Source organism: Cajanus cajan, chromosome 6 (genome assembly GCF_000230855.2).
Source record: "Cajanus cajan strain Asha chromosome 6, NIPB_CcT2T_4, whole genome shotgun sequence".
Classification (NCBI taxonomy): Eukaryota; Viridiplantae; Streptophyta; class Magnoliopsida; order Fabales; family Fabaceae; genus Cajanus; species Cajanus cajan.
The window spans coordinates 51,756,879-51,784,869 of record NC_138522.1 but is presented as its reverse complement, the minus strand read 5'-3'; the positions used below and the strand labels follow the sequence as shown (position 1 = coordinate 51,784,869).

The window sequence follows — 27,991 nt, the reverse complement described above, 5'->3', positions numbered from 1 at the left end:
AAGCAACGTAATATTCCTCGTGTCTGTCCCAAAGCATACACACTCACACACTCACACTCGAGCTTCATCTTCTTCACTCCGCAATCCAGAATCACGATCCCACACTCACTCGATACACCAAACGGAACCACATTGATTACTACCTTCCTCACTTGCCAATCTTTATGTTCCAATGCGCTTCTGAATCGTTAAGGAACCGAGAATAACAGCTTCTCGGTTCCTGGTCCCTCCTCTGTCGCAGGTTCATGAGAGAAGGAGACGATGGATGCTTCGTTTTTCGGTATTAAGCTCCGTGCTTCTTTGGAAGGTAACAACACTATCAAAACGGTTTTCCCGAGAAGCAGAAGTTGCACTGTTTCTGCAAAACATGGTTGTTACCCATTAAGGCAAGCTTTTAGATTTTATGGAAAAAATGTAGACTTGTTGAGGAAACACAATATTGGTGCAAGTGGGTCGAGGTTGAAGTGTTTCAAGGAAAAGGAACCACAACCACCCTTTTCTCTCAGTGTGAGTTATTTCATCAAAATGTGGAAAGAGGGGCTTCTTTTGATGAGGGCCTCTGTGTACTCTGTTGTTATCTCTGGTGTGTGTCTGTTGGTTTGGTTTGGAAGGAACAAAGCCAAGGGTTTTGTTGAAACTAATCTTCTGCCTTCAGTTTGTTCAGCGATCAGTGAGTATGTTCAGCGTGATGTTCGCTTTGGCAAGGTTGTAAGAATCTCGCCCTTGAGTGTAACGTTGGAGTCATGTTCATTTGGGCCACATGAAGAGGAATTTTCTTGTGGTGAGGCTCCCACTGTGAAGGTTCGTTTTCGCCCTCTTGCGAGTCTGTGGAGGGGGAAGTTTGTGTTTGATGCAGTTTTGTCGCATCCGTGTGTATTGGTAGTTCAGAAGAAGGACTATAGTTGGTTAGGGATACCGTCGTCTCAAGGGTGCAATCAGAGGTGCATGTCAAGTGAAGAAAGACTTGATCATCGCACTAGAGTGAGGAGGGTTGCGCGAGAGGCGGCGGCGGCTAAACATGTGAGAGAAAGGGATGATGCAGCTAGGGAAGCTGCAGAGATTGGTTACTTTGTTTCTGAGAAGAATTGTGGTCCATCCAAGGGTGATGATGGTTCAAAGGAAATTGCAAGTCATTCTTTGAGAGGAACAAATTCTAACTCATTTTTCTGCACGAATGAGGGGAAACATGGTCACCGTTGTGTGGAAACAGGTGTTGATTATGATATGAAACATGCTGATTTGGAGAAGTCATTTGGAGGGAAGTTCCCTGCAAAAGGACTTAAGTTCTGGTCCAGAGTCATAAAAGGGCATAGAAAACAAAGATTTAAGAGGAAGGCTAAAAGGAGCGACATCAGTGCATCTGGTGTTGCTCTCAGAAAAAGAATTCTTGAACGCAGTGGATTTGCAGCAAATGCATACTTTCGCAGTCAATCACATGGGAAGTTTGAGCAGCCTTCGTCATCTTCTGGATGTTTTCATTCTAGAGATCAAGATATTCATTCGGTAAAAAGTGATGTTGACAAAAATGATGTACCTGTTGCCAGTGGTGATGATAATGGGAATGATGATAACCAAAATGAAACAGAATTAGATCTGGGAATCAGGTCTCCTACGCTAAATGAAAATATTAATGGTCATTCAAATGCTTTAAAAATTTTCAGTGATCTGCCTTCACAGACAAGGGAGAATAAAAATGAAAATTTACAATCTAGTGAGGATGTTGTAGAACATGCCAATGCTAATAGTAGTACAGAGAAAAAGGAGGAATTGGGACTTCATGTTGCACAAAGTCCAGCTGATGTTAGTGCAACTGGGGACCAAAGAGATTTGGTTTCTGTGAAGCCTAGGCATCAATTGGTAACATATTTTCAAGTTCAGTTTGAGGCCTTGATTACAAAATTTACCTTAACCTCGTTTTTTAGAAACATTGAGGGGTTGACATCTTTCTTCCTTTCTGGCCCCGTTGAAAAGTTGAAGTCTGAAATGGGTCTGAAAGTTAAAGATATTGTTGCAGAAAATGTAGATGGGGTGGATGTTCTGCAGTCTGAAGGCCCAACTAAGATTCTTCCAGTTACATTGGATTCTGTTCATTTTAGAGGTGCAACTGTGATGTTACTTGCATATGGTGACAGGGAAGTTAGGTGAGAGCTATCATAATTTATTAAGAAAGTGAAATGATCAACACACCTGTTTACAAGCTTATAATTTTAATATGATACAGGTGTTTGGAGAAGTTCTGTTAGTGCATGACAGTCAACTGGCAAATACTATTTGCTCTGTTATTTAACAATATGAATGTATGATAGTTGATTGATCTTCTAAAAGTGTGGCTTTATTTGGTGATCCATATTTATAGGAAGTTAACCTAGGTATTAGAAGAAAGCTAGGATTATGAATAACTGGTTATATTTGTCTGGTTGAAACCATCTGAATCCCTGGCATAGGATGCTCAAAACCCCTTAATCAATCTACTGTTGGGCTTTACATCTGGTTGCTTCTACATGCCTCTTTCTGGAATTAATTTAGATTTGCCTTTCCCTGTTTCTGTTATTCTCTGTGTGTGCATTTTGTGTACGGGGGTTATGCTTGTGCTTCTAGAAATGCAACTGAATATAACATAATTCAACTTTTTCTTATCTGATTGTCTCAAATACTCAAGATGTCATTGAACAATAATACACTATTCTAAATTTAATATTTAACATTTGTCAAGTAATGAAGTCCCAAGCTTGTTCTCACTTCTCACTACAACTTTTTGTGGGTGAATTTTATCTCATGTTGCTTCTTCAGCTTTGGCATATGTTCAAAGGAAGTATCTTATGGATTTCAGAAACTTTTTCAGTTCTAATTTCTAAAGTCTTGAAATAGTAACTGTAGCTGGGGTTTCTGTTTATTTAACTGCAAATTATCTTACTTAGATTGGACATAGGTTTTGCAGTATTAGAAACATTGTCATGTTATACCAGTTATGTTGGTATAACAAATTGTCTGACTGTTTTATCTTGTTATGTCACTTGTATCTTGATTGGATACATTAAAATGATGATGAATTTTTAATTTGTTAGAATTTTAGTTAATTAATCTTCATATTGTAGGATAAAAGGTGAGATGTGAACTTTTTTTAGTAGAATATTTTTTGTTATTGATTCTAAACTTGTGGCTGGTAAGTTTAGTGAAGTCATAGTGGTTGTAAATATCGAAGAGATGGTTCTATATTGGAAATAGAAGTCCTATTGTTAAAACTATGATCTGCATCAATTTTAGTGTTCTCTATGTTTTGCATGTTTTACTTTCAGGGTAGTGGAGAATGCCAATGGCCATGTGAAGTTTCATAATCACTACAACCGTATAAATGTAAAAATGAGTGGAAATTGTAAGACTTGGAGGTCAGATGATATATATGAAGGTGATGGCTGGTTGTCTGTGAATGTTTTTGTTGACACTGTTGAGCAGAAATGGCATGCTAATTTGAAAATTGACCATCTTTTTGTCCCGGTATGATATATAGTAACTTGGAGTTTCAATATTTTGTCATCTTCCTATTTTTCCATTTATGTTTTATGGATGATTATGTAGTTTATGTCTGAGTTATGATCTATGCAGCTGTTTGAAAGGATCCTAGACATTCCAATTACATGGTCTAAAGGGAGGGCCAGTGGTGAGGTGCTTCTCTAACTGAAGTTTAGTTACATTCAAATTCCATTTGGAAGTGTTAAGTTGTTCTTAGTTTCAGTTGTGGTGAAGTTTTATTTAGTGTTTGCTAAGTAATACTTGTCACTGATTTTGAGTGGTGCTATAAACCTAAAATCTGCCTCCTAAACCAGAACAATTAGTTTGAGTAATAACCTGAATAATGGCACTGTCAGTTGTTGTTCTTTCCCTAACAGATTTTTTCTGTTTTTCTTCTCTCAACAACAGCAAAACTTGCTGGTTTAAATGGCATATTTTGATTTGCTTAGATCCTAGAAGATAGATTCCTTGTCATTAGATTGGAATTACAATTTACCACTGGTGAGGCCAACTAAAGCTTCAGTCCCTCATTGGATTGGAATTCCTTCCCTCATTTGTTTCTCAGATGCAACTACATTGTATATTATTCAATGTTGAACTCATGTTGTTTCATAAACACAAAACTGCTATATCTTTCGGCTTAGGTTGTGGAACTTTATGGATCTGATGTCACATCAAGTTCTTTCCACTTTTATAATTATCTTGGCAGTGGCATGCTGCTGCTTTCTAGTTATTCATGAGAATTGATATAACTTCACCTGTTTGATATATTGTTTCCTATATTTAGGTCCATTTGTGCATGTTAAATGGTGAATCTTTTCCTAATCTTCATGGACAGCTTGACGTAACAGGGTTGAACTTCCAACTGTCAGATGCTCCATCGTGTTTTTCTGTATGTATTATTTTCATCTGTATTAGGATGCCTTGTGCAATTCCTTTTTGGCACTTGAATTTTAGTTTGCAATATATCATTTATCCTTTTCAGAGGAAACTGAGCCATTACATATGCATTGTATTTTATACTTCTCAACAAAAATATGCTTCATATTCAAGGTAACGCATGACTAATGAGCTTTATATTCATTAGGTTCTTTATGAAATATTAGAAGCTCTGTTTATTAGTTAGATTCGTGAAATTGTTGTACCAAAAATAATACTGTATCGCTTTATTTTCTGACAAATAAGGATATCATTGTGATGTTTGGGAAGAAAATAACAATATTTGTATGGGCAATTGCCCTTTCTTGTTTGATGTGGTGCATTGAGTGGGAGTCTAAAATATGATTTATTTGGGAGAAGGGATCATGTTACTCTAAGAGTAATTCTTGGAAAAGTCACTTCCCTCAATAAAATTTTGTATATATTAAAGTATATTATTCCAACTGTTGAATATTTTAACATCGACTCATTGATCATCCACACCAAACTTTAGATAAATTGAACATTTGTAGTTATGTAATCAAATAGTCAACATTTACTTGTATTTTTAAAAAGAATATTATACTTTGAATTGAATTTATTTAATGAAGTATTAAGTAGTTTTAAAATTTTATAAAAGTTTGTAAACTTGATCTACTCTATAAAAACTTTTACTTCAACATTTAATAAAATTTAACACATTCAAAGAGTTATTGAAGGGAGTAATTTTACCAAGCATTATTCCTCTTTATTTGGAGGCAAAATATATTTAAAGGAATATTGAGCAGTCCATCTTTAAACAAGCCACTAAACAGAGAGAGTAGATTTAGTTTATATAGACCCAAGGAGTGTAGCAACAGCTTCTAACAGAAGGTACTGACATCTCTAACAAACTTAGACATTTTAATTACAACAGCTAGCAAGCAGAAAATAACAAGAAACGAGAAATATAAACTCATATACTACTGCTGTACACTTAATAAAAATAAGGAGTTAGACTATACTCCGATACACAGAAATTTGGAGACTATACTCCAATACACAGATATCTTTCATGGTTGAAATTGTGCATTTACTCTTTTTCTAAAATTGACTTGTGGAGGAGATTTCTGCAATGAATTTGTATTGCTAGGCCAGGCTTTAGTTTTTCAACCAATGTTAGATTTTTTGGTTTACATGAAAGTAGCCTCTGATTTCATGTTTTCTTTTTCTTTCATCTAAATTTTATGCTCAATCAATATACATAATTCACTCTTCCTTGGTACTTTGATAGGTTATGTCTTTGTTGACTTGTAGGTTGTTCTTAGAATGTGGGTTTAAGGGCCTAATTCAACCTTTTAAAAATGGCTTATAAAATGAGGATTATTTTCCATTTGTATACACTATTACAACTATCTCACTAGTCGATGTGGAATCTCTAATGCACTCCCCTCACACCAAAAGCTGGGCATCTCGAGCATGAAATTTACAAGACTGGATATTTGCAGGTGGTTTGAGAAGGTCTCAATAGTGGTTGGCCTGATAGGCCCAACAAAAATCGCAAGAATAGGCTTTGATACTATATTAGAATGTGAGTTTGAACCTAACTCAATCCTACAAATCCAACTTGTAAGGTGAAGGTTGCCCCCCCACTTATATACTCTATGCTACCTTATCTCTAGTCAATTTGAAACTTAGATTTTTTCCAATACGCTTCTCACGCTCAACACTTTTGGGCTTGATGCTTGAATAAACAGCGGATGACCCTTTTTTAAATGATATAGGATAGTTGGGGCTTAGATTTTTCCCAATATACTCTCACGTCTAACATTATTGTGCTTGGTGCGTTTATCAGTGGTGAGTGACATTTTTTTAATGGACTTATGATAACTTTGATACTATAAAATGTGAGTTTAATGGCTGTGCTCAACCTTATAAAATCAACTTTTAAAGTGAGGATTACTATCTATTTATATACACTATTATGGTCATCTTAATAGTTGATGTGGGAACTCCAACTATTGTATTATCCATGCTTGGGCAGAGTACTTGTTTTGGTATCAATCTTCTGTTTCAGGTTTACACCAATCATATTTTCAAGACCTGAGAGTTTGGCACAACCCCTTCTTTGTAGTTTTTATTTTAGTTGTTTCTGCTAATGAGTAATGAGTATTGAGTAACAACTGCATACTAGTAACTGTTGATGACTACTGAATATTGGGTCTCACATCAAGTGCTTAGGCTTATTGATCAGCAACCATACTAAATATTTCTGTTGTTGGCGCACTTGAAATTAAAAGATGTCCTCCTCTCTTATTTTTGTACTTTGTGTGCTTAATCGTGCAGAACATATCTGGAAATTTATGTTTTCGTGGTCAAACAATAGTTTTACACAATGCAAGTGGCTGGTTTGGCAGCATTCCTCTAGAAGCATCAGGAGATTTTGGCATTAATCCTGAGGAAGGAGAATTTCATCTTCTGTGTCAGGTAATTATTTAATTATTTATGTGTGTGCTGGTGTACGAAATTATTTATTTATTTTGATAGAAGTTAGCAGGGTTACTTGTAGTGGGCTTGGGTTTGTACAAGGGCTTGACCTGATTAGTAGTATAAATAGTTGCATTAGGTTATGGTACAGGTGTTAGTAACATTTCTAATACATTGTTGTCCATCATTTTTTAAGGAAAGATCGTTATAATTTTTTTCACCTGCCCTAATACTTTGTTGACCAATTTTCCAGGTTCCGAGTGTTGAAGTGAATGCTTTGATGAGAACTTTCAATATGAGATCTCTCTTGTTTCCAGTATGTTTTCCTGAGTTCAATGCATTAACTTTTTACAGTTTTTGAGTAAACTGATCATTTCCATCTTTATATATCTTTTTTCTTTCTGTATCTTGCAATTTTAAAATTTGCAAATATCAGCATTAAAGTTTTATGCAAGTTTAGCTAATGGTCATTTATAAAGTTTTTTCATTTTGCTTCATTCTTTCCTTGTTATCTTTAAATTGTGGTACCACTGTACCATCATTTCTTGATTCTTTTTATACTTGATAGCTAGTAAGTGAGATTTAGATAAAATTTTGGTTAGATTTTCCAAAATTTTGAGAAGCTATATATGACTTATCATAAAATTTATGTAGATTTTCAAAATTAGAGACATGACAAATGCCCGAGGTCAATTTCAACCTTGTTTCCTAAAAAAGTAATATGTTAAATTACAATTTTGGTCCCTACAACTATCTTGTTTTTTGTTATAGTCCTTTTGAATTTAGACGGGACCTAACTCAATCCTAAGAGCTAGCCCACGAGGTGAGAATTGCCTTAACCTTTATATGTTCTACTTTAGTCATATTTATAGTCGATGTGAGATCTCAATAAGTCCCTTCATGAAAAACCCTACATTTTGATCCCTATTTGAAAAAAGAAAAAAATTACGAAGTTGATCCCCACCATTCTTTAAAGTTATAATGGCATTAGAGTATTCTTCAGTGTAAGGACCCAAATGAACAATGGGATGTCAATTGTAGGGACCAAAACAGAGAGTTTCTTACATGCCGGGACCAAAATGGAGTGCGGTTTTTTATTTTATTTTACTTTTTCTATATAGGGATTAACATTAAAATTTGTGTCAAGTATAGGCCCCAAATTAGCACTTCTATAATTTCAATGAACAACAGGGATTGGTTCATAAATGTTTTTCCTTATAGGAGCCAAAATGCAAGTTTTTTTAAGCAGGGTCTAGAACAAAAAACAAAATGTTAAGTGTAAAGATCAAATTTATAATGTAACCAAAGTAACATTAACTTACCCGATATCAAGTCCTTGTATTTTTTTTTTCATAACTAAAGTTTATTAATTGCAGCTAGCAGGATCAATAACTTCCCTGTTTAATTGTCAAGGCCCACTGCATACTCCTATATTTGTGGGAACTGGAATGGTTTCTAGGTCATTCTCTTCTTTGAAAGCTGATTCTCCTACAACTGTAGCATCTGAAGCACTTGCTAAAAGTAAGGAGGCTGGAGCATTGGCAGCATTTGACCGCGTACCTTTATCGCACGTATCTGCCAATTTCACTTTCAACACTGATAACTGTGTAAGTTGAAAGTGGTAATAATTTTGAACACAGTGGTTCAGGGTAGTGACTAAATCGTTTATATTTGGTAACACTTCCACTGCATAGCACAGATTGCTGATTTGTATGGAATTAGGGCGAGCCTTGTGGATGGTGGTGAAATTCGAGGGTCTGGGACTGTATGGATATGCTCAGAGGTATAATGCTACTTAGAAAGAATGGATTTTTTCTTCTTCTTGGGCGTGAGATAGCATGGTTTTAAATAGTTAGCACTTTTTTTCCTGGTTTTCTAAAATACATAGAAGTGTTACCATTGTCATGCAATGTTGGATATCATTTTTGTGCACTTTACGATGTGTTATTTATTTATTTATGAGGGATTGGGGGTGGGGGGGACATCTTGGAAGCTTTGACAGAGTCATGTAATGTTGCCACCATTATACGCACTCATTTTATGACTGTTTTTCAGGTAGGGAAGGGATTTTATTAATAAAGTATTTGCATTTTCTGTCTCCTGTTTGCTAAGGGTACTAATTTATTCTTTCTCATTCACTTAAAATATCTTCTGTAATCCATATGAAACAGTCAATCAGAATGTGAATATCTTTTCCCATGGGTATGCCTTTGCACCATTTTTCTCTACAGTTTGTCCCTCACTCATGCTAATGTATTATATTTTGTTCTCAGGCTGAGGATGATGAGACAGCAATAGATGCAAGCTTCTCTGGAAGTTTGGCCTTTGAAAAAATTATGTGTCACTATATTCCCAGTTATCATCGTTTGATGCCACTCAAATTTGGAGTTTTAAATAAAAACACAAAACTTTCCGGATCTCTTTTTAGACCGTAAGATTATGCCTTTTTCAGTTTTGATTAGTTTTATTGATTAAGATTCAGTAATATTGTTTCTTATTATACATTTATATTACCAAACATTTCTCTACTTCCTGACCATGGATATCTCTTGTAAAGTTGGCTTGTGCTAACTTGTTATACTTCTTTCCTGTTTAAATGTGAGTAGTTTTATCATTCTTCTTATCACAGGAGGTTTGATATAAAATGGACTGCACGGACAGAAGAAGGGTCTTTTACTGATGCTAGAGGAGATATCATAATCTCACATGATTTCATTACGGTTAATTGCGCTTCAGCTGAATTTGATTTGTATACGAAAGTTCAAACATCTTATTCTGATGATTTTTCTCTTAAAAGAGTAGAGTTTTATGCACCGAGAGCCATTACATTTACTGTTGATGGAGTTGAGTTTGATTTGCACATGCATGGATTTGAATTCTTTAGTTTGGTTACTACTTATACATTCGATTTTCCAAGACCTTTGGTTTTGAAAGCAACTGGAAGAATCAAGTTTCAGGGAAAGGTTTTAAAACCTAGTACCACTACTATTGAGCAAAATTTTGACAAGAACAAGCAGCATGTTCAAATGTTGGAGAAAGGAGGTGTAGATAGTCTTGTTGGCAAGGTTTCAATCTCTGGTCTCAAACTGAATCAATTGATGCTCGCTCCTCAATTGTCTGGGTTGTTGAGCGTTTCTCCTGAGTGTATCAAGGTGATGACTAAAATTTCTCTTCCTAAAAAATGTTTCATGTTGAGATATGAATATAACTAACTGCTTGGGAGTATCACATTGTAGTAGTAGTATAATCATGGACAGATTTTTTTTTTGTTGGGTGGGAGGATTTTTTTTTTGTTGGGTGGGAGGGGGGGGGGGGGCGACAAAATCATGGCCTAGGATTCTACTAAAGAGATTTGCTTTAGAATTACATAATTATGGGTGGGATGGGAGGAAGAAGTTCCCAGTAAAACTATTTTAAATGCATGAGCAGTTAATTGGCTAATGGCTTATATGTTGAAAGTACAGTTAATGAGTAACTTGTTGTAGTTGTGGGATTAATTCACTAATTGAATGGTTAATTGTTCCTTACTAGCAACATTTTTGCCGAGAATTCCTTTTCCTTTTCAAAATATCCGTTGAATATCATATTTGATATTTTAATGGTTGAAATCTCTAGATGTATTCCCATATAGTGAATATATGATTCACGTACTCCTTCCAACTAAAATCATTTTCAGGATGTTTCCTAAAGTTGATTTATGTGCAAAGTGTTAAAGTTCATACATAGATAGCATTTTATTGAATCAGATTTTTCTTTCAAAAATAAAAATTGAAAAGGTTGGATCTGGTCTTCATGATGAAACTCTTCTTGAGTATGAATGGGCTCTTCAGTCGTAGAACCTTGTGAACTGTTTATGCTGCTTCTGCTTTCCAATTTATGTAGACCTTGCTTTGCTTATGATTTTTGTCCCTTGGTAAAGAAAAGTGATTGATATCAACAGAGTTTTAAGTCAAGGTCAACTCATCCGCATGTGAATTGTCTTACGTGTTCATATTTCTCCTTTGTACAATATATTATTAATATTTTGTTCCAAAAGGAATTCCCCCCTAGTTTCCATATTTCAAATATTGTCATTTTATGAAAGGTAGATATCTTTATGTCCTGCATGTTTTGGACATCCTTTATGAGAAACAATTTCAGATTGTTTGGCTTTGTTCTATATATATTGATTTTTCTAACTCCCATTCTTTATTGGAGTGTAGTTGAATGCCTCTGGTAGGTCTGATGAAAGTCTTGTGATGAATTTTGTGGGGCCACTACAGCTTAGTGGTGAAACTGGTATGAAAAGTGGACAAGTGTTGTCCATTTCCCTTCAGAAGGGGAAGTTGAGGGCTAATGTGAATTTTCAACCAGGTCATTCAACAACTAGCTTGGAGGTACTTATATTTAAATATTAGGTCCAATGTTTGAATCCAGATCTGTTTGTTTCTCTGCTGGCATATTTTTCAGCACTCTATATCCACCAAAGGTTAATGTTGAAAGTCATTGTTTTCCTTTTTCTTGCTTTTGTGGGTTGTACTTGTAGGTATGGCATTTTCCAATTGATGAACTGGAGCTTGCTTCCCTCAGGGGAACTATACAGAGAGTAAGCCATAATATTATTTATTTGACTTCATGATTCTTTATCATTCTTGTCGTTTGCAGTACCCTCCTATGTATGTTTTGATATAATGAATTTGACCCAATTTTTTCAGGGAGATTAGACATTTTCAATATTTTTTCTGCTTGAGTAAGTCATCTTGAGGTTTGACCCTAGTTTGTTGTTTAGAGAGTAAATGTAAGAGGGCTTTGTGGACAAGAAATAATTATCAGTTCTTGATAACCATATCTAAATCTTAAACTGCTAGGAGAAGATCAAGCAATGTTATTTGTAGCTAATATCTCCATCATACCTGCTTGTGTAAAAGCCCTTTGAGTTTAAAGGATGTACACAAAACAGTAGGTTCTAATCAGTGTTAAGGACCAGCATTCCTAAAGCTCAAGTTATTTGGGGAAAGTCCAGAATATTTTTATTAATATGAGAGGATGTACCTGTGATGGTGGTGAAAAAGGATATTCTTTTATTTAATAATATAAGAACACGACAGATTTTCTTTTTTATATTAGAAAGATGACATATAAAGCATAATTATAAAAATAGTTTTAAAATAAAATTCCTTAAAAATTAGGGAGTGTATCTAAGATGGGCTTGGTGGTTACTTTAAAATGGTGACTTTATCCTGTTTTTAATTACAATAAAAATCATACTCTGGATTTTTTGGGAAAAGAAAAGTGGACACCAAATGAAGAATCCCTTTCTTTAGTAGTATAGATACTTGTTAAATAAGACATAGCAAAGATGCACATAAATGATAGATGGTCAGCCTATAGCATAAAACTTAGAGGACAATAATTCTAATATGCAAATTTTGACGTTTCTATAAGATTTGTTGCTTTCTACCTCTTCATTTCTCCCTTTTTCTTTTCAGTCCTACCTGAATGATGACTTTGTCTGGGTATTATTTAACAGCTATGTAATGAAAATAATATATGATATTTTTCAGCTGATTTTTTTTTGTTCCAGGCAGAAATCCAGCATAATCTTCAAAAAAGAAGAGGACATGGAATCTTATCTGTACTTCGGCCAAAGTTCAGTGGAGTGCTTGGTGAAGTCCTTGATGTGGCTGCTAGGTGGAGTGGAGATGTTGTGAGTGCCTAAGTTCATTCTTTTATGTATAGAAGAGAAAGCAAGAGACATGACTGAATCTGTGTGTCAATGACTCAATGTTCACAAGTGTATTATTTTATTATATAGCATGCATCATAATTATAGAGAAAATAATTACCTAATTACTATAATTATGTAAATCCTAGAATTTCCTAATTACAATAATTAAGGATATCTAACAATATCCAACATTTCCATAGCTACGATAATTAAATATATCTACAATATCTAACACTCTTCTTCAAGTTGGAACATATAAATCATATGCACCAAGCATATTATATTGTAATGCAAATAACACTGTTTGATGAATCCTCGTTTTGTCATAGTAATAAGTAATGACATTATGTTGTGATTATGTTGCACTGATAAAAACTGCTTTGGAACTGCACATGATGTTATGCATGTTACTGATTGTCTGTTGATGTTCTATTGTTCAGATCACTATTGAGAAAACTGTTTTGGAACAAAGCCACAGTTATTATGAAATTCAAGGTGAATATGTACTACCTGGCACCCGAGATCATAACCCTATTGGCATGAAAGGGGATGAATTTTTAAAAAGATTCTTGTCGGGGCATCTTGGTAGTGTTATATCCTCAATGGGCAGGTGGAGAATGAAACTTGAAGTTCGCAGAGCTGAGGTTGCTGAGATGCTTCCTCTTGCAAGGCTTCTTTCTCGAAGTATGGATCCTGCTGTCCTTTCAAGATCGAAGGTTGTATTATGCTTTATATGTCATTAATCGTTAGATTTTAAATCGGTTGATTTAGATGCCTTGATAAGGATTCTATCTTTGTAACATGTGAGTTGGTTCAGGAGTCTAGTCTAGTCACATGATTTATCTGGTGTTATTGAAAACCATAGAATATCATCTCTTTTCCTTTTAAGGTTTCACGTTTATTTGAATGTACTTTGGCTTCCCTGGCCGAACCCACACCAAAAGAATTTTTTTGCCCTAAAAAAGGTAGATATAAGATACCGGAAGTTAAGTTCAATTTTAGGTTCTTCATGCTTGTGACTTGTTTGCTTTTCTTCTGGATTGAGTTCAAATCAAGTACAAATTTGGCAGTTGTTGAAAGTTTTAAATCCTACCATTGAACTTTTTGCTCGATCTAATAATAAAAATATCACTCTTGATTAAAAAATGAATATACAATTATACATAACAAATCATATTCTATCTGACTTTTGTACCAAATTGAAGTTTTATAACCGGTTAAATAACTTCTTTGTAATATAAAAAGAATATTTGTACCCTACGAAGCTTAAATTAGACTGATTTCACCTTGATTTTCTATCAATTTTAAGCATTAAATCTTAAAAATTTAGTGTCAAACTCTAGCTTCTAAAAGGCTTTAGGACAGTGAAACTGAGCTGTATTAGGGGGGTTAGTTCATTTCAATTCATATTTAGGAAGTTGTATGATATGATAATTTTTTTAAATAAGATGTAAGAAAAGTTTAGGGGAAACTATTACAAAAAAAAGAAAAAGAAACTTGCTCTAAATAGTTATGCTGAAAATTTAGTTTTTGATAGAGCCCACTAGCATTAAGTGTTGCCATGTAGACAACCTTATTGAATGGTATGAGGCGTGGTTATTATTGTTGTTACTGATGCATTAATGTTGCCAATACTTTTTAGTTAATGTTGTCTGCCAGTAGCTTACCCCATCCAGTTGGGATAAGGCTTCATTGTTGTTGCATTACGTGAAGTATAAGGACTAAAAATGTCTATTTTAAACTATAAGAATTAAAAGATAAGTGAAATTCTATAGGGGCTAAAAATGTTTTTTAACCTTAAATTTATTAACCTTACTGGACTTGCTGAAATTAAACTTGTAATTAAGAAAATACATTATACCTAATTCAACTTGGGCAACAATAATATATTATAGGGTTGATGAATATGAATATTTAAACATTATATCACTGTGATTCTATTTCAAATCAGCTCTGTTTTGTGTGAGTTATAATTGTAAATTAGTAGAACATTCAAGTTTCAATTACATATTTGACATAATTTTTTCCTGTAATTGTCTGATATATGTTTGCACTTTGCAGTTATGTATCTGCTGGATATTTTAATGATTTTCAGTTGTTTATTATCATATATAAACCTTGAGAAAAAGATAATACTGTAATTTTGTTACCTTAAAACCTATGGGTCATCCTGTATATTTATTTTTTTTAAGAAATGAGTACTAATTATTCATGTCATCATGTCACCTGTAGGATTTTTTTATTCAAAGTTTGCAGTCAAAGGGATTATATTCTTCGAGCACCCAACAACTGCTTGAGGTATCATCAAGCAATCGTTATATTTTACTTTCCTTTCAATAAGGCACAATACTTGATATGTTTGAGTTTGTGCTCACGGCATGAAGTGGGCATGTAATGTTTATTTATTAAGGAAAAAACTCATATGCAGTTCTTTAGGTGCTTTTGATGGTGTTCTCTAATTAAAATTGGAATTTCATCTCAATAATCTGCGTAATGAATGTTTGCATTAAATTTCAACATATATTACCAAGATTAAACCCTAATTTTAATTGAAGAATAACACTAAAAACACTTATGAAATTGTATCAGTTTTGTCCATTTATTAATTCATAATATTCATGATCCAAGTGATATTCACTGCAAAAATTGAAGTTTCTTTGTTTGTCATTAATGATATGATATTCAACTTGCAGTTAATAAGGGGGCATCATGTTCCGTCAAATGATGTTCTTGAAGATTTGAGCCTTCCTGGTTTACTTGAACTTAAAGGTCACTGGCATGGCTCTCTCAATGCCAGTGGTGGAGGGAATGGAGACACCCTGGTAAAATTTTATTGTTGTTTGCATTATTGGGAGTTAGCTTATGTCATCTACTTTTTTAAGATTGGCTTTCTATTTGATTCCATTTCAGGCAGAATTTGACTTACATGGGGAGGATTGGGAGTTGGGGGAACACAAAACTCAGCGTATCTTGGCACTTGGTACTTGTAGTAATGATGATGGTCTGCACCTGAAGAAGTTTTTTATCCAGAAGGATAATGCCACAATTCATGCTGATGGAACTTTGTTAGGACCTAAAACCAACCTTCATTTTTCTGTCCTAAATTTTCCTGTTGGTCTGATCCCAACAGTAGTTCAGATCATCAACTCTACAGCAACGGATGTTGTTCATTATATGCGGCAATTGTTAGCACCCATTAGGGGGATCTTGCATATGGAAGGAGATCTTAGAGGAAGTTTAGAAAAACCAGAATGTAATGCTCAAATAAGGCTCCTTGATTGTGCCATTGGTGGAATTGTTCTTGAACGAGCAGAAGTTGCTGCCTCTCTAACCTCAACTAGTCGTTTTCTATTCAATGCGAAATTCGAACCTTTTATCCAGCATGGTCATGTACTAATTCAAGGAGCTATTCCAGTTACTTCTTTTCGAAGTAACATGTTACAGCGAGATGTAGAATTAGATGAGAGTTGGGCTACTTGGGTTCCTGAATGGGTGAAAAAGAACAAAGGGACCACCAATGATTCTAGAGACAAAAAAGTTTATAGACACAGAAATAAAGAAGGTTGGAATACTCAATTAGCGGAGAGCCTTAAAGGTTTAAATTGGCAAATTTTAGATGTTAGAGAAGTCAGGGTTGATGTTGACATAAAAGATGGGGGAATGATGCTGGTAACAGCTTTATTTCCTTATGCCAAGTGGCTTCATGGCAATGCTGATATCATGCTCGAGGTGAGTGAGGTCAATAAAATTTTATCAAATGATTATTTTTTACTCTTCTAAAGTATTGTCATATGGATTGACTTAACAGGTCCGAGGTACAGTTGATCAACCACTTCTTAATGGATATGCATCATTCCATAGAGCCTCTATATCCTCACCTGTGTTCCGAAATCCACTGACCAACTTTGGTGGAACTGTGCACATGAAATCAAACAGGTTATCCATTGCTTCACTGGAAAGTAGGCTAGGCAGAAAAGGAAAGCTGCTTGTTAAAGGGAACCTTCCTCTCAGAACTAAGGAAGTAGACCTCAGTGACAAGATTGAATTTAAGTGTGAAGTTCTAGAAGTGCAGGCAAAAAATATTTTAAGGTTGCTTTTTTAACTTCTGGCACGAGGGTTCTATGTTATGTCTTGACTTATTGAAGGATGTATGTAGTTGATGTGATCATTAAATCTCAAATATGATTGACTTTTGACTATGTAACTTTTATTTGCCTTACATAATTCTTATTTAAAAATATCCTACTTTTGTCAGTGGCCAAGTCAACTCCCAGGTGCAAATAACTAGTTCCGTATTGCAACCTAACATTTCCGGAAATATTAAACTTAGTCATGGAGAAGTATATTTGCCGCATAATAAGGGTGGTGCTTCTTCTAATAGATTCCCATCATATCAGTCTGCACTTCCTGATGAATCATTTGCTTCAAGATATATTTCACAGTATTTTGGCTCAGAATCGGCATCTCTGATGACCAAAATTTCTCAATCCTCTGGCTCTGGTAATACTTTTCATGTTCATTGGTTTAGCATGTGGTCTCCCATTTCCTTATAATAATGCTCTATAATCCGAATGACTAGCTTATTTTTGTAAATGTATCACTCTCACGTCCCTTATTATAACTATTAATTGACTCTGTCACATTATCAAATAATTGCTAATAACTCGTGACAATTTGAATGCTTCATCTATACATGTGCTAATGTTTATTTGAAGAATTAGATGAGTTCAGTGTGTTATATTTTTAAGAATGGTTATTTTTGTTTGGTATATGATGATATTTTCCTTTAAAAAAAACACACATGGCAGTCAATGAGTCAATTCAAGTGGAAAAGGATATGGAGGAAGTGCAGATAAAACCAAATATTGGAATCTGCCTTAGTGATTTGAAGCTTGTGCTTGGACCAGAGTTGAAGATAGTTTATCCTTGGATTCTTAATTTTGCTGTTAGTGGAGAGCTTGAGTTGAATGGTCTTGCCCATCCCAAATGTATAAAACCTAGAGGCATACTAGCATTTGAGAATGGCGAAGTTGATCTAGTTGCAACCCAGGTTTGTGTGATGTTCTATTTTGCAACACATGTGAACAGTAACCTGCAGTTTATTCTCAGCTAGATTTGGTTTGGTTTGGTCCCTAAATTTATGACACCATAGTTTTTGTTGATAAAATTCATTTTAAATGCAGGTGAGGTTAAAGCGGGAGCATCTCAATATTGCAAGGTTTGAGCCTGACTATGGACTGGATCCAATGCTTGATTTAACCTTGGTTGGATTTGAGAGGCAATATCGAATTCAACGTCGAGCTAGCAATTGGCAGGACTTCGTAGAACAGGATACATTGTCACCAATTGAGGTAAATGACACTGCTCATCATTATCTTGCTTGATCAATCTGGAGCTCTAAACTTTAGTGCTGTGATCAACTTGTAATGTATTGTCATTGTCAAACACAACACAAATAAGGAGCATAAAATATGCTCATCTTTTTTAGATATTACACTGACCCTGCAAATTTCAGTGTCATTTTGATTTACCAAAGAGAAAACATGCAGCTTACACTTACCCTGCAAGTTTCAGTGTCATTTTGATCTACCAAAAGAAAACATGCAAGGGAAAAATATAAACTTCGAGTAACTTTTCCGTCCAATGGCCTTTATTTTCACTTTGTTATGTGTCAGACATCTAGCTCTGTGTTTAGGTGACTCCCGCCTGCTGACGTCCAAACTTTGATTAATGATTCTTTTTTATTTTTGGCTTCGTAAATTTTGGTCTGTATTAACACATGAAATAAATCAAACACAAGCATTCTCAATGGCAAGACAACAACGTCACTCATCTCACAGCAATTATTAAAAAGAATGGTATTTCATAATTGTATGAGCCAATTTAGTTATTTTTGTGATCTTTTTACTAAGAAGCATTATCACGAGAGTTGTAATCATATTTGAAACATGAGGTCCCATATCCTCCTTAGTGGGTTTAAAGGTTTAGAATTAACTGGCCAAGTTCTTGTTAGTGTTGGAACTTGGAACAGATCCTTGAGCTGATTAAGCTCTAAAAATCCCCTGATGAAGCCAAACAAGTAACTTTTGTGGGTGGACATTAACATTCTGTGTGTTCACAGAAAATCTCCAAGTGCTGCTGGATCCAAAATTTGCTTTTATTAAGTTTTGAAGTCAGTCAATAGTTTCATCTGTGAAACATCAATGCCCTCATGAATTTTCATTCTATCATTATGGTCTTGTGAATTTTTTCAACCCTGCAGGTTGCCAGAAGACTTGATAGTCAGTTAGCAGAATCCATTTTGGAAAGCAATGGTCAACTTGCATTTGAAAAGCTTGCAACTGCTACTCTTGAAAAACTAATGCCACGAATAGAAGGGAAGGGAGAGTTTGGCCAGGCTAGGTGGAAGGTGGTGTACGCTCCTCAGATTCCTAGTTTGGTTTCAGCTGGTGCTATAGTAGATCCTTTCACGTTACTTGCTGCCAATTTGTCATTTGGTACAGACGTCGAAGTCCAGCTTGGGAAACGTCTTCAGGTAATTATAATAAATTCTGTTTCATCTTTCAAAGCTTTGCTTTCCAAGAATTGGATTTCTATTAATTTCAGCCAACTATCAGTAGAGGGAAATTATTGGTTGTAATATTTCTTTGTAAATATAGCAACAAACGACAAAAGCTCTATTTTGATCATGATAGTTAAAATATACTGGAGAAGAACATAGAAAGAATTATTGTATATAGTTTAGGAATAATAAATGGTTACTCATTAATGATTCTTTGGAGTGTGGACATCATTAATTGGTCGAATAATTTAGAACATGTTTGGATTAACAACAATTTTGGTTGGATGTAGATTAATGGAAATAATAATTAGTTACTTTTGTATCAATATCAATTTGATTCTTACTTAAACGGGAATCATGGATGTGGAGTTAAACATGCACCAACTATTCCTAAAATGGGGAAAAAAATCTTTTCTTTTCTTTTCCTTTTACATCACATGCAGAAGCATCCATTGGTTGCCAAATCCTTTTTTAATGTTGGAACTGTTTCTCTTGCAGGCAAGAATTGTTAGGCAAATGAAGGAGTCACAGATGGCAATGGAATGGGCCTTGACCTATCAACTTACAAATCGTTTGCATCTGTGCCTAAAGTATGGCTCATCCAAATGCATACTTTTTGAATATTCTGCTACATCCCAGGATTAACTAACATCTTCACCTTCCTTAGGAAAACTAATTTTACCTTGGTAAATGCAGCTTAAACACATTCCCATTATCTTACCTCATGTTTTTTTATCAAAGGGAGGGAATTTTGGGTGTACTTCTTGTATATGTAGAAATAGTGAAGATGCATATTATTCTTTTGCACAGATTGAGCTTGTTAATAGGGTATATGCTAAACTCATTAATGCCCCCTCCTTTGTATTGTATACAACTTCAACATCAATGAGAAAAAAAAAAGTATAGCACAATTAGAGTGGAGGATTCAATGTAAGAGGGGTTTGTTTCACCCGGCCTCTGAAGTCAGAACCATCGAACCCTCTTGTTAGAGATGCAATAATACAAGTATAAGTTTCTTCATGTATCATTTCGATTCTTGTCAGAGGTGGTACAAGCATGATTTCTTAATTTTAGGAAGAAAATGATTAAAAGAAATCATTCTTTGACTATCTTTAAAGAATTATAATAAGATGAATATTTTATAAGCATTAATAAAAGTTGTATTAATAAAGAAAGAAAAAATCAACCATCCACGAAATCTTAATGGTAAAATTCAATTATTTTCCATGTACAAAATTCATCTCCTTCAGATTCGTGACATCTTTTGTTATGTCCCTGGCTTCTAGACATTTTGATTTGAACATTAATTGTTATAATTTCTTAAATACTTGTGAAGAAAATTATCCAAAAGAACTTAAAAACAATGAGAACTGCTGATCAAAAAACTACGAGAACTTTTTTCTTTACTTTCGTACATGTACCAAAAAAAAGAACTACATGAGAACTAAGTAAAGCATAATAAAACAATTGCAGTTTGTCCCATCAAGTCAACTAGCTAAACTACGAGACAAATAAATGAGTGAATTGGATTCCCACAATGTGTTTCCCACCCTTTGTTAAGATACATTTAGCAAAACAGAATTACAAGGCGTCAAGTTCTGCTCTCATCTCTTTGCAAGATAACCCAAAGAATATGGGATGCTATTTTAATTTGCCTTCTTCGAAGAAAAATGAAATGATTGCATAAATAATAGTAAATTTCACGCCCCCAAAAATTATCACAATTAAAAACAATTCGAGTTTTCACCAAAATCTCCAGGGATCTTTGTACGGAGGAACATAATTCTCTGTTGGACTAAGAAGACGAAACGAACTCACCGCTTTTTCGAGGAAAGGCCCCACCTGCATCAGATCAAATATATTCTACTGTTAGAACCTAACCAAAAATAATTTCTATTTAGAATTACAGTTTAATACTTCCACTCATTTTAAATTAACTTCTCAATAAAGAATTTTGTTTGCTAACTATGCTTTTATGCTGCTTCTAAAGGTTCTTATATAATCATTTTAACAAGCGAGACAGCATGAGAGAGAGAGCGTGTACTTTTTCCCACCGCGGGCTGACAGTTGAAGCACTGATAGAGTATAAATAACCTGCAAGCAAGTTCACAGTAATAGCAGATGAGGATTTCTAAAATGCAACACCAAAAATTAAAATATAACTTGAAAACCTCATAAGTAGCATGAAGAGAAACAATGGCAAGTGAAATTAGATTATTGGAGATCTCATATAAATATAACAAAGAGAAATATAAGTTTGTCTTGTTTTGTTTTTTCTTCCCATTGTTCCTCGTATGAGTGAAACAAATGTGGCTTCTGTTGAATGAGAAATGGAGAAGAGAACAAAATCATTTCCAACAGGAGCTTTCAAGCACTTTGTATGAATATGCATAAGACAGTCTCATATTAGATGCACAAAGGAAGGCATAATCTATAGTTCTATACCAATGAAATAAAATGAGAAAATATACCATCTCTTTCAGCCGTTGAAGCAAGATAATGCCGGTAAATATTTGATTTGTCGGTCTGTACAATCATGGTTTACAAATCAAAAGTAATCATTACATATACCACATTTTCCATGAAAAATATATGTATAGAAAGGAAGTACTTACAAGTTTCATAGGTGCTTTACGAACAAGGTATTCATAATACCAGTACATCTCACCATCAATCTGTGAGGAGACACAGATAAGCTCCAGTAAGCATACACTTCAACTTAAATATGTAATATGTAAATGTAGTATCCATTTTTAATCTCTGGGGTATTCATTATCATTAACAAACACATGCATATTTGGAGATCTTCATGTTCTTATTTGAAGATGTCTAGTTATATCATATCCATTTAATTGGCAGATATTTGTATATGATCTAACATGTTTATATATGTGCATTTACTTGCTTTTAAAAAAAAATTATATTTTAAAAAGCTACACCTTGAGTGTATTTAATTAAGTAGATGTTGTGACTTGCTATAATACTCAAGAAACAAGTGGGTGTACCAAACCAAATTAGCAGGTCTTCTAATGTGCACCCACCTGTTTTTTAGAAATAGAATTTTAACAAGCTACACATTGGATTTATTTTAAGAAAATTGAAATTATAACTTTATAAAATACTCCTTCTAAAAACTTAGTGAATGTACGTTAACAAATCTCTATATATATGAAGCATATCAGGTGAGGGATGACAGTGTGACAGAAGCTAATCTCAACTCCAGTCACACTTTCATTAGATATGCTCCACAGACACACATAGAGAAAGAGATAAAGATCCATCAAATATTGGAAACCAAGAAATAAAGATCATTTTATGATGCTTACTTCACTAGAATGAGTATTAAGAACTGAACTCTCTTCTAAGCGCTGACTTGAGGTAACCCGCTGCAAAATGACAAAACGTTGTTATCAGAAATAAAAGTAAAGGATTTTCAATGCAGGTCACACAATCAATGCAACTTTGTCATGTACACAGTTGGGTGTTACTTCTGTCTGTCTAAACAATAAAATTCAAAAGATCATGATACTTTGCAAACATAAGTGCTTAAATAATATCCATTAGAAATAGAATCCATATTGCAATCAACAACATGAGACATTTTAATATGACAATTCAAAACCTATTAGCTTAGATGGCTGACTAATATTGGTTATAGGACATCATAAACCAACTGGGATCCAAGAAAGATCAATAATGGGTACTTGCATGTGGATTTCGCAACATTATGTAAACAGTTATAAGTTATAATTTCAAAGCTTAAATTATGCAACAGAGGTCAAATATATTTTAACCTCTTGGAGCTTCAATGATTGCTCTGGCCTGTGAAAATCCTCAAAACAGAGAGGATTAATTTGAAATGTTATCTTCCCATCCATAATAAAAAGTTTTACCCACCCATCCAACATTTGTGACCATACTATCACTCCTTGGTTTTCACTTTTCAGGTAGAAATAATCTCTAGTAAGTGATGATGAATGCTAAATCTCTGAATTATAACTAATACTCAGAGAAACAGTAGCAGTTTCTTGTGGTTTGAAATTATCCAAAGAGTACAAAATTTTTCCAATAAGAATAGAAAGAACAAAAAAATCCATGAGTAATAAGGGAGTGACCAGTTACCAGTGAAGATCTGTCAGCTAAAACTGAATCAGCAACATCTTTTGCTTTCCATTTACTCTTATCCTTTGATTTTATATAGCTTAAATTTGGTGGACCTACCTGAATTTAGTACAAAAAACTTCAATAGATAACAAACTAAATCAAATAAGTATGATGTTGACTTGTTGAGAAAATACCGTGACAGAAATGATGACATTGTCACTAAAGTCAACACGCTCGGACACAATGCGCAGGCGTGCATCAGCTGCATGGAATTTAAAGAGCAAATTTTATCCAGAAAGGAAAAATTACCAAGCAACCGTCCAGTATCTTCAACCAAAAGATCAGTACTGGCTATTGAAACTCTCTATCTTTCATATATTTTAACTAGAGCGATATTAAATTCACATGGCAGTTGTAACAAGTACACAATGAAACATAACATAACCTCTATTCTGAAATAATTTGATTAGATTTTTGCCTGGCAAAGGAAAACAACAAAACTTACGAGAAAGTGGTGCAGCTGATGAATATCGCTCAGGCTTTCGGGATTCTACCCTTTAAATATAAGGAAAGAGTTAGCTTCCTAGAATAATCAAGAAGACAACATGTGGAGTTCCAAAGCTGAATATAGATATGTTAAACGCACTAGCACTAAATCCCATCAGATCAAGAAGCTCAGTGGACAAATTACTGACACAATTGAATGGATTCAAAAACATTAAATAAAGTTGGAAGTTGAATCTGCCCTAATCATTTTACATGAATAAAGAATTCAATAAAATGCACTGTATGTAATTGCCATACCATTTGAAGGAAAAATCATTGGAAGGCAACTCAACAGGGTACAGATAAGAATAGGCATTTATTTCATCCAAAAATGAAGCCATTTTGGGCTCTTCTTCAGCAAGAGTGACTGCAAGACAGAAAGATAATGATAAAGCAAATGTGTCTCAATTATAAACATAATAAAACACATAGGGTCAGAATAGGTAAACTTCTCCAAAAACACTTTAAGGAGAGAAAAATAGGAAGTAAAAATGAAATGAGGTTCTGCATAAGTTAAAATTAGCTTAACATATGCTAATTTGTATACGTTTTCTCCAATTAGAAAAGTTTATCCAAACATACCCATAGTATACGAAATAAGGTCCATTTCCACTTGGCCCATGAAAACCCAATATCAACATAAGCTCTTACAATCACATTCTTTCTTAGCAAGCAACAAAATGAGAGGCAGAATGCAAGAGAGATACCTGAAAGTGGGCATGTTAGAGATAGCGAGGTGAGGCCTAACAGCATCAAATCCCTTCTAAAAATCCTGTTTTGTGAAGTGGGCTTTAGAGCACAACATGAAAAGCGTGGTCTTTCATCGGATGAAGGGCATTTAAGGATTGCCCTGGTATTGTTTCTGATGAACATGGGTAAATGGTTTTAGAAAGAAAAAGAAGAGCAAATAAAATGAATTGAGAAAGTTGAGAAGCATACCTGAAGATAAGGTTATTGGGAAGCAGAGTGGGAGTGGGAAAGAAGAAGGAAAGGGAGAGGGAGGAAGAGGAAGAGGGTAAAACCATTGTTAGCTCTCAGTTGTGTCATCCACTACCTCACTCTCACTGTAACATTATCTCACTTTCAAAAAACACTTAACATGTTCTAAACAACATAGGATGATGGAAAAGGTTCAGAGTAATATTTATCGCTTATTATTATTATTATTATTATTATTAAAATAACATCACATTGGATGTTGTTGTGTTTCGTTTTATTTATTTTTCAATTTTGGCTAAAATCTGAATAACTTATTTAAGGAGTGTGAATGTGAAACAATTCTATTATATTTTCTTTCACTAATTATTAAATATACAAGGTTTGGAATATTTTATTATTTTATAAATTAGTTTTTATAAAATGATTTAAACAATACTATTACGGTAAAAGGTGTGAAAATATAATTCTCAAATTGTTGAAGGTTAATTGGGTGGATTATGTTGAAATTTTAATTCCCAACAATCCTTTTTTTTTTTTTTTTTTTTATCTTCATAGTATAACAACTCAAAGATTAAGGGGACGATCCATACACGGTAAAATAAAAAAATAAAAAAAAATCTTGTAAATTATAAATTTAAAGAGTTATAAGTTTTATTAAATTGATTATAAATGTTTTTGGGTGTTTATAAATGCAATCAAATATTTTTACTACAATAAATAAATAAAAATAAAATAAAATATTTATTGCATTAAAACTTTATTTTAATCTTAAAAAATTAATTTTCACCTTTTCATGAAAATAATTCTGTAAAAAACTTATGAAAAATCATTCTTAGAAAAAAAATTCTAGAAATATTATTTTTTAAATAACAAATCAAACACTAGAAATTAAAATTATTCACGTCAGATTTCTAAAAAAAAAAATTTAAAAAAAATTGTATATCAAACTTTGTAAGTGTCTATGTGGTTTTGGAACTGCATGGTGTCACCTAAATTTCATTTTCAAAATTTATATCAATGATTTTTCAGATTGGATTCACATTTTATGCTTTTCACACGAAATCAAATAGTCTAAGTTTACTGTATACAAAAATTTATGTTATTAAGATATTTTAATGTGTTTTTAATTTATTTAAATTTTGTAAAAATATAGGTTAATGAATTTGTGTATAAATATTTATAAATATGTAAATAATTGTGAATATTGATATATATTTAAATAAGTTTATAGTTACAATGTTCAATATCATTCTGATTTATATGAATATGTCTTTTAAAAAAATAATTTTTATAAATATATTTGTGTTTGTATATAACATAAACGTATACTATGACTTAATAATAATGAAAATTATTTTGAATTATATTTTGTAATCATTGATTTTTTTCATTTGAAAAATGCTTTTATCATAAAAAAAAAGTTGAATAACATTAATTAAATATTAAAAATTAAATATTTGTGGGTGTTTGAATTTATATGTTAGAAGAAAAATAATGGTTAATAAAAAAAATGAGATGCTGCTTGCATAATAATTTTGTTAAATTGTGTTTTTTTTTTATAACGATTAAAAGATTCCTTCCTTTTACTCAGAAAAAGAAAAAAAAATTATTTTACTTTTTTATTTTTAATAGCATATTTGGTAAGTCACTCTAGAATGGAAATTTTTTTTTTCTACACCGATATCTTAAAGTTTCACTTTAAACTAATTTGATTTAGTTGAAAAAATTAGCTCTTATATATTGTACTATCCGTACTCCGAAGCCGAGCTCCGAGCTCGGTACCACAGCACGAGTTGACCTCGGACACGCGCCACGCGGCGTCAGCTCGGCACTTAAATAGATCGTAACCGATCTCGGGAAATCTCGGTCTAGGCGAGATCCTCTACCTAATCAAATCACAACTAATCTCAGGCCCAAGGCCCAACAAAATCCTAATACACATCAAGGTACGTGCATTATATATACGAGATTCATACTCATACAAACCCTAACTTTAGCATCGGAGTCTCTTTTGCAGGTACCACCCCCATCTTGGAACACAAGCGTACCAGTGAAGGAGGCTCACCGATCTTACCTGGTGGATCAGCTCTACAGCAGATTTCCGGTAAGAACATTTGGCGCCCACCGTGGGGCCGATCAAGACAGCTCTTATCGGCCACTCTTATAGTTTCTACCAGAAGCCATAGCAGACGCGCAACAGACGACCTAGATCACGCAACTACCATGGACAACGAAGTAGCATTGAGAAGGCTGATCGAGCAAGTCGAGCAGATGCGGCAGCAACACACCGCCGATCTGCAAAACATGCGTGCCAAGCACGAAACTGACCTAGCCGCGATGCGAACCGCCAATGAAGCAGACCTAGCGGCGCTGTGCGCCGAGAATGAGCGTATCCGCGCTCAGCTACCACGGCGCACCTCTGATCAACCCCCTCAACCGAGTCACCTAAACGAGGAAGAGGGGCGCTCAGTTTCTCAACCGCCAATAGCGCATAGGACACCAACTCCAAAGCCTGCCACGCATCGATCTCATGCACCGACACACAAATCGGCCCATGAGGTCAGCAATGCTCCTACTCATGTCGCGGGGGATCAACCAACCTTCTGCCGTCATCCTTTTGTGGATGGCATTATGGAGACGCCACTCCCTCTCGGATGGAAGCCTCTCCACCGCGACCGCTATGACGGCACGACAGACCCAGACGAGCACATCAACCTGTACACCACACAGGTAAACCTCTACACCAATAATGATGTTATTCTGTGTAGGGTTTTTCCGACCTCGCTCAAAGGGGCCGCGCTCAACTGGTACACCCAGCTACCTACCGAGTCAATTGACAGCTTCGGCACCCTGGTCAGACGGTTCACGGCGCAATACGCAACGAGCCGACCTCATCACATCACATCCGCCGCCTTGGCCATCCTCAGACAGGGCGACGACAAACCATTAAGGACATTCATGGAGCGCTTCGCTGGCATCTCCGTCAAAATCCGCAACTTAAACCCCGAGGTCGCACTGCACTCCATGCTCATGACGTTGCAACCAGGACCTTTCGTCGACAGCCTTTGCCGACGACCTCCTCCCGACATGGACGAGCTCCGAGCTTGCGCTGCTGGGTACATCCAGATGGAAGAGCATGCTGAGTTCTGCAAGGCAATTCGCGACAAACCACAAGGAAAGCAAGACCAAGGTCAGGCCACGAACATTTAAAGTTGGCGACCTTATTTGGCGATTACGGG

General features: G+C 34.6%; 2 protein-coding genes across 3 annotated transcripts; one reads left to right on the top strand and one right to left on the bottom strand.

The window, feature by feature from the left end:
• The first annotated feature begins 3 nt into the window (after nt 1-3).
• Nucleotides 4-20,112, top strand: LOC109792326 (protein TIC236, chloroplastic). 2 transcript variants are annotated; one of them, XM_020351729.3, is made up of 23 exons: nt 8-2,141; nt 3,297-3,495; nt 3,604-3,663; nt 4,298-4,402; nt 6,754-6,894; nt 7,148-7,210; nt 8,271-8,501; nt 8,594-8,677; nt 9,168-9,325; nt 9,524-10,046; nt 11,097-11,270; nt 11,420-11,479; nt 12,458-12,580; nt 13,042-13,317; nt 14,834-14,899; nt 15,295-15,423; nt 15,512-16,330; nt 16,410-16,690; nt 16,857-17,101; nt 17,410-17,651; nt 17,785-17,952; nt 18,864-19,136; nt 19,662-20,112. In XM_020351729.3, the coding sequence occupies exons 1-23, from the start codon at nt 262-264 to the stop codon at nt 19,806-19,808; spliced, it is 6,447 nt and encodes a 2,148-aa protein (XP_020207318.2). In that variant the 5' UTR covers nt 8-261; the 3' UTR covers nt 19,809-20,112. The 2 variants fall into 2 exon arrangements, with proteins under 2 accessions (XP_082933696.1, XP_020207318.2); XM_083077570.1 differs by lacking the exons at nt 17,410-17,651; nt 17,785-17,952; nt 18,864-19,136; nt 19,662-20,112 and having other exon boundaries at nt 4-2,141; nt 16,410-16,749; nt 16,857-16,989.
• A 425-nt stretch (nt 20,113-20,537) lies between these two features.
• On the bottom strand, nt 20,538-24,934 carry PPD5 (PsbP domain protein (Mog1/PsbP/DUF1795-like photosystem II reaction center PsbP family protein)). Its single transcript, XM_020351731.3, has 11 exons — nt 24,753-24,934; nt 24,521-24,675; nt 24,072-24,180; nt 23,773-23,822; nt 23,462-23,529; nt 23,286-23,384; nt 22,490-22,549; nt 21,779-21,838; nt 21,635-21,689; nt 21,208-21,257; nt 20,538-21,005 (listed from the first exon to the last, which is right to left on the bottom strand). Exons 1-11 carry the CDS (start codon nt 24,836-24,838, stop codon nt 20,907-20,909), a joined length of 891 nt encoding a protein of 296 aa, XP_020207320.1. The 5' UTR covers nt 24,839-24,934; the 3' UTR covers nt 20,538-20,906.
• Between the last annotated feature and the right edge of the window lie 3,057 nt (nt 24,935-27,991).